The 7,042-nt window shown below is 41.5% G+C and overlaps 1 protein-coding gene across 1 annotated transcript in view; it reads right to left on the bottom strand.

The window, feature by feature from the left end:
• The window catches only part of EGF (epidermal growth factor), a 55,711-nt gene that overhangs the window by 10,613 nt on the left and 38,056 nt on the right, over positions 1–7,042 (bottom strand). The window contains exons 16-18 of the mRNA XM_019635993.1: positions 6,580–6,724; positions 3,966–4,133; positions 522–639 (exon numbers count right to left, since the gene is read on the bottom strand). Coding sequence (XP_019491538.1) covers positions 522–639; positions 3,966–4,133; positions 6,580–6,724 — 431 coding nt within the window. The remainder of the gene's footprint in view (positions 1–521; positions 640–3,965; positions 4,134–6,579; positions 6,725–7,042) is intronic.

Below are 7,042 nucleotides of genomic sequence, written 5' to 3'. Positions count from 1 at the left end.
GAGCGAGAGCTCTGAGGAGCAGGGCTGCCGGTTCGATTCCCACATGCGCCAGTAAGCTGTGCCCTCTACAGCTAAGATTGTGAACAACAACTCAACCTGGAGCAGGGCTGCTGTGAGTGGCTGGCAACAACGTAGGAGGCAGTGGGCTGCAGTGGGCTGCTGTCAGCCACCGTAAGCAACTGTCCAATGGCCGGTGAGCAACTGCCTCAGCGGGGAAGAGCGCAATGATCATAATACCAATATGGGCCAGTGAAGCGGCATCCTCCACAAATAGACTGAAGAACAAAAGGACAACAACTTGGCTGTTCCCCTTCCCTGATTCCCCAACACTGTTCCCCTCCCCCAATTCCCCAATTAAAAAATCTTAAAAAAAAAATTACGGCACTATTTATGACTAACATTAACACCAGCTGGAAGCTGTAACAGATTTCAGTGTCTCTGAACTCGGTGAAGAATGAGAAAAAATGAACTGGGATTAATATAAAGCCAATTTCTTGCTTCATGTACTTTGGTCACATTACCCAAGGTTGGGGGCAGGAGGACATCCCAGCCTCTCTGTCTGCAGGCCTGGTAATGCTCACTTCTCTGTTAGACTCTTCATAAGGGTTCTTTGGATTTTTTGATAGTAGCTTCTTAGTCCTGCAGTGAAACCAAAATGTGAGACAATCACAAAACAAAGTAGCCCACTCGGCGATAGTCTGGGACAACTATGTTTGCTATTGAAATTTAGGTACTTAAAATGCATGGGAGAGAAGAAACATTAAGAAAACCAGGAACATAAGTTTGGGTTTTTAAGGCATATTTTCTGCAGAACTTTCCAGATAATGTTTCCCTTTTGCCAAGGTTCGGTGAGATGGGAGGAGGGTGGGGTGGGGAGCACAAGTGAGGGAGCAGAGAGCCATGCACTCATGCATGGACATATCTATTGAGTGCTAACTGTATCCCAGGCACTGTCCTAGTACTGGGGATATAGCAACGGAAAATCAACAATAAAATCTCTACCCTAACAGACTTACAATTTGGTGGGGAGGAGGGTCTATGGAAACAGTATCACAGCAATTGTGTGACACACACTATATTAGCTCCATTTACAAGTGAAGCCAGTGGGGCTACAAGATGGCAGTGACTCACGCAAGACACACACCTTGCAAGGGCAGCCCAGGAGCTGGGTTATAAAGACCCAATGCTTAGGCTCCTTCCATTGGCCCACTGCAATCTGTTCACAGGCATTACAAGCAAAAACGCAAGGAGTGGAAGACCCAGAGCATCTGTCATGTAGTTGCCAAGCCAGGAAATAGACTAGGTCTCCTGACTCCAAATCCAGTTTTATAAATACTTATTTGTTTCACAAACATGAAGCACTACGTTTATATAATGCATGGTGTCATGCACTAGAGGGCAGAAGTGAAAGGCAGGGAGATCTAGCATTAAGGCATGGTATCCCTGTGCTCAAAGCATTGGCCTCTAGAGGGAGAGAGACAGGTATGTAATGTACTGAGCAGCCATGTAGGGGAGGCAACGAAGGAAACATGGTGGTGAAAACCACCAGCCAGATTCCAAAATAGCACTGCCGTCTTGGGTCCACAGCAGCCTAATTCCCTCTAGGAGGGCAAACCTGTGTCCAATAGGCCTTCCTGGTGAGGAAGGGCAACAGGAAAGCCAGGGCTGCTGTAACAGCTCCATCCCAGGAGGTGTGAATTCAATGTAATGGATAATACCAAGAAACGGTGTGGGTTATTATTATTTTCAATCAAAGGCATCAAGGAAAAATGGAAGCAAGAGGCTAATATAATCAGTTCCAAAGTTGCAAAGTTATAGTTTGTAACAGAATACTCTTAATTTTCCAACAAGTGGGTCCTTCCAAGAAATCTAGATTTTTGAAGTAATAATATTCCAATACCTTAACAATCATTTAATTCCACAAAGGTAACCTTCTAAGAGATACACAAGACAAATAGCATCAAACACTCAATCTAGACAAGACAGACCAAGAGCTGATACAAAGGAAGGAATAACTGATTTTATGCCTTTAAAGAAAGTCACTTAACATGCCTAACTTAAAAACTCAACGCTAGGGCTGTATTTTGTGGCATACTTTAGTGACATGGCACTATTTAGACTGGCAGTTTTAATTTTACCTTAACAGAATTGATAAACTTACAGTCCAAATACAATCAAAGCATATAGCTCAAAATTTGTGGTTGGGTAAGCAGCTCCATTGACAAGAACTGCTCAGTAAATAACCATAGATCTGTTCAGAAAGAACTCCATAACTCCAATGCGCTTCAGCAAAAAAGAAAAAACCATTGTGATGAGTTTTCTTTTTGAAGAAGTAGTCTTTATCAATTTTTATGTCAGGTATACAGGGATCAGAGGCTAAAGACGTACTTATTTGTTTATAAAGTCTACAGTCATCTTTCAACTGAGCTGGTCTTTGTAAAAAAAGCCAGCAATTGGTCATTGGCATTCAATCCAGAGCTCTGAAGAACATCAATAGAACATAAAACATACTATTCCACAGCGCATAGAATAAGAAAAAAAAATGCTTAATAATTATGGCACACATAAACTTAAGTTTTTTGTTTCCATTTTTTTCTACACTATTTGCCAAGCATCTACTTTTCTTTTGGCATTCTCTCTAATGGGATGAAGCATTAATTATGCGACATTTTTCTACAGACATCCAAGATATTGATTGAATATCAGGCTATGAAGTACAATGGTTACTGATGGACTGCTGAATTAAAATTTCAACTTGTGCCTGAGAATCTTGTGTCTCCAGGTGGAAAAGGGCTTGGAACAAATGACTCTTTGGGGGAAGATTACAGTTCATGGAAAATCATAATAACAACAGATAGCATTTATAAATTCCTATATGCCAGATGTACACTAAACTCTTTATTTAGATTAACTCAATTAACCTCACAATAGCTCTTAAGTACTATTCTTGTCCCTATTTTATAGCAAAGGAAATTAATGAATATTATAGATGATATGCCTGATGTTATTTAAACATGAACTGAGATTTGAACCTGTGCAGTCTGATTATAGAGCCCGTGCTTTTAGCCACTACACTAGGATATAGCAGGGTTTTAGATGCTGAATGATATGTTGAATTCTCCAGAATACAAGACAGTTGCCACCTGAGTGGTTGTGTAGAACCAGTAAGTGTGGTTGGATTTTTACCAGCAAATGGTGGCAGGTATTCCATACATTCCCAGAGAATTGAGACCTATTAGTTAAGTGGTTCTTTGGCCATAAAATGATGAGATCATATTAGATAATTCAGTAAAGCTCCTTTCAGCTCCAAAGTGTTATGACTCACTGATTTTGTGTGGCACAAACTGTAACAGTACATAAAATGTTTTTCAATATTACGGGTGGTGGAGAATGCTGTCCTACTTTTTAAGAAAATGGAAAATGAGCAGTGTGATGCCTATTCCTTCACCCTAATGTAGTGTTAATTTTAAAAAAGTTAAATGTATAAATATCGTTCCACAATTTTTAACTTTTAACTTGAAATTGTTGAAAACACAAAATCCAAGGACCAGAAACTTCCTTCTAAGTCGGGGAAGGTACTGATTTTTCTTGATCAAAACTTAATGCTTTATGGGAAATCAACCCAATGGAGGACAGCCATGAAAAAGTGAGTTATGCAGGCTATGGGGGAAGAGCAGGTAATGGTAAGCAGGGGAAGAAAAAAAGTGGAGTACAAAAATGCACTTTTAAGTAACAACCCCATAAACTACACGGGAAGTGTGCACAAAGACTGGAATGGAACAAGAAAGGGGAAACTATCGATGTTTTGGAACACAAGAATCCTGCAGCATTTGTTGTTTTTCTTTTACTGTTATTCCACTTCTTAAAAGTAGTACGGGTGTAGAAGAAATTCCTCTGAAGGAGGCAGGGTTCTCCTGGGAGGGGCTAGAAAGAGGCTGAAAGTGCCGGTGGGAAGAAAGCATCACCTGTAGTAGTGAGTGCCCCACAGCCCCAGAAGCAGCAGCAGGACGAGCACCACCATGCAGACAGCCACCACTGTGATGTCCCACTGCCGCCCGTGGCCAGCATGGCGCAATTCCCACCATTTCAAGTCTCGGTGCTGACATCGCTCTCCAACGTAGCCAACGACACAGCTGTGACAACACACAAAGAGAGGTCGGCTGTAAGCCTGGCCCAAGATGCTTCTATTTTTCAGACCCAATATCCAGCCACTTATCAACCTTTGCATTTCCAGACTCAGCTTTTTGGAAGCACATGGAAAAATCCATCAGGGGTCAGCTGAAAGCACTCTGCTTTACAAGTTAATGCTGCATGGACTTCCCCTTTTGTCTGTTTGCCCTGGGATTGATGGGGGATTATTTGCATGCTGCCTCTATGAGGCATTGCAGAACATTGATTAAAGATCAATTACTCTTAGGCTAAAATCCTGAGAAGCTACCTTTAAGACCAACACAAAGCAACTCTGCCCTAAGAGCCAAGAGCGTTTTTGAACAAATGTTTGGTCAGATTGCAATGAAATCTAAGTTCAAAGGAAGGAAGAATTTGAAAGCAGAGTCCTTCACTTGAGACCAGGCTATAAAATAATGTGAAAAAGGAAGCATAGCCTAGTCTATGGAGGAAACATTTCTTCTTTTCTATTCTTTTTTTTTTAATCACCACAGGCCCAAGAGAAAAGCTCTCAGCATTTGCCTGCTTTCTTCAAGGGAGAAAAACTAAGTGGAGGGAAAAAGAAGCATTCACAGGCAAACATCCTGCTGCTTCATTAGTGAAATTGTTATATTAGAATTACCATGACCAACATTGTGAATCTTTAGATGAAAGTGAATGAAACAATGCTGCCATCTACTGGGAACACATGCTTCTAGAAACTATGGGGATCTTGGGTAGTTTATTATTCTTTACAAGAGCGTAAATCTTTAAAAAAAAATCCTATTAAACATTTTGTAATGCTCACTTGTTAGGAATCTCTCCCATTTGGCCCGGGGTGCCAAAAAATGTATACACATTTTAAGAGATGTTATCTATGTATTACTTTTTAAAAAAAATTTTATTGGGGAATTGAGGGAGGGGAACAGTGTTGGGGAATTGGGGAAGGGGAGCAGCAGCCAAGTTGTTGTCCTTCAATCTTAGTTGTGGAGGGCGCAGCTAGCTCAGCTCCAAGTCCATTCGCCATCCGGCCGCCTGTTGGCAGCTTGCAGCCACTCAGCTCAAGGTGTGGTGTTCAATCTTAGTTGCAGTGGGAGGGGCAGTCGTGGGAGTTGAACCAGCTGAGCCATCCTGCCACCTGTTGGCAGCTCAGCGAAAGCTCAGCTCGGGTGCAGCTCACTGGCCCATGTGAGAATCGAACCGGCGACCCTGTTGCTCAGAGCTCGCTCTCTTAACGAACTGAGCCATTCAGCTAGCCCTATGTATTACTTTTTGAAGTTGAATTGAATTATGATAGCAATGTGTAGTATGACGTTTGCTCAAAAGATGGCAATAAGCAAATGAAGGCAGGACAGTAAAAAAAAAAAATTGGCAGAACCACTCAGAAGTGTCTGAACACTGAGGGTAACCACTTTGAGCACCTCTTGTAATTGCAGAAGTCAAATGTGACTTGCATTCATCTGTTATCGGTATATATTGAGTATTATGATATTAATACAGTTTTTTCCTTTTTAAAATGTGTACACATTTTTTTTTCATGCAGGAGTCGAACTGGCAACCTTGTTGTTAAGAGTGCACGGTCTATCCACTGAGCCATCCTGGCGGCAGCTCAGCTCAAGGTGCTGAGTTCAGTCTCAGCTGTGGATGGACGTAGCCCACCATCGAACAGGCAATCTTGTCATTAGGAACACGTGCTCTCACCAGCTGAGCGATCCTGCCACCTGTTGGCAGCTCAGTGGCAGCTCAGCTTGGGTGCAGCTCGGGTGAAGCTCACTGGCCCATGTGGGAATCAAACCAGTGACCCTGTTACTCAGAGCTCGTGCTCTTAAGCAAACTCTTAACCAACTGAACCACTTGGCCGGCCCGTATACATTTTTTTGGCACCCTCTGTATATATTAGTTTTGAGAATTGAAGACAAGAAGTCCAGTGTGAATATATATATAAAACTTGCAAATACAGAAACATATCGTGGATGCTCTCTATATATTTGGCAAAAATAAATCAAAGTTTTAAGGAACTCTTTTATAAACCTAATCTTTTCAACCAGAATGAGAAGTTTAATCCCCTGACTGTACCAGTGGTAACATCAAGTTATTTAAGTAAAAGGGAACAATCACCAATTCCTTAAATTTATATTGGGTTGTCAGAAAAGTCATGATGTATTTTTTCTTTGTTTTTCGTTGCAAAAATGCATCATGACTTTTCCGACAACCCAATATTTACCACTGGCAGCAGCTGCGGGGGGTGGGGGTGGGAGATGATATGCAGAGAGAGTGCAACACACACACAATTTATGTATGTATAATATTGTTTTTCCCTAAGTGAAAATCTAATTATAGAAAAATGTACTTAACATCAATTTTGCAAATTAGTTGAAAGTTATGAGCTGCAATGCCACATCGCTATGCTGTAAGAAAGATGGCTAAACTTACTTGCATGCATAGTTGTCCACGGCTTCAATGTACATACACACTCCGTCGTGAAGACAGTAGCCGGCGTGGGACGGGGGGCATTCTGGGTAGCTGTTTCTCACAGAATACTGGCCCTCTTCCCTGAGAGGAGCGAGTGCAGTTGAGTCTAGAAGAATCAAAGATGTTACTTGTACTTTCTGAAGCCATCAGGGTTTTTCGGGTACCTCTGCTTTTCGAACGTTTGCTTTACCCTGCTGTGCTTTACGAAAGATCTATTCGGTTGTCGGAAAAGTCATGATGTATTTTGTCTACGTTTTTCAAAGGTCATTTATTTATATAAAGAACAAAGACCAATCAATGATATATTGCCCATTTTGTTCGATAATCTTTTGCCATCTTTCAGTCAGCTTCATAATTCCTCGGTCATAGAAGGACCTGTCTTTATTTGTGAAAAACTGCACAAGGTGCTGATTTACAGCCTCAT

This window comes from Hipposideros armiger, unplaced genomic scaffold, assembly GCF_001890085.2.
Source record: "Hipposideros armiger isolate ML-2016 unplaced genomic scaffold, ASM189008v1 scaffold_26, whole genome shotgun sequence".
Lineage (NCBI taxonomy): Eukaryota > Metazoa > Chordata > Mammalia > Chiroptera > Hipposideridae > Hipposideros > Hipposideros armiger.
The sequence above is the reverse complement of the archived record's forward strand: the minus strand, read 5'-3'. Positions and strand labels throughout refer to the sequence as shown.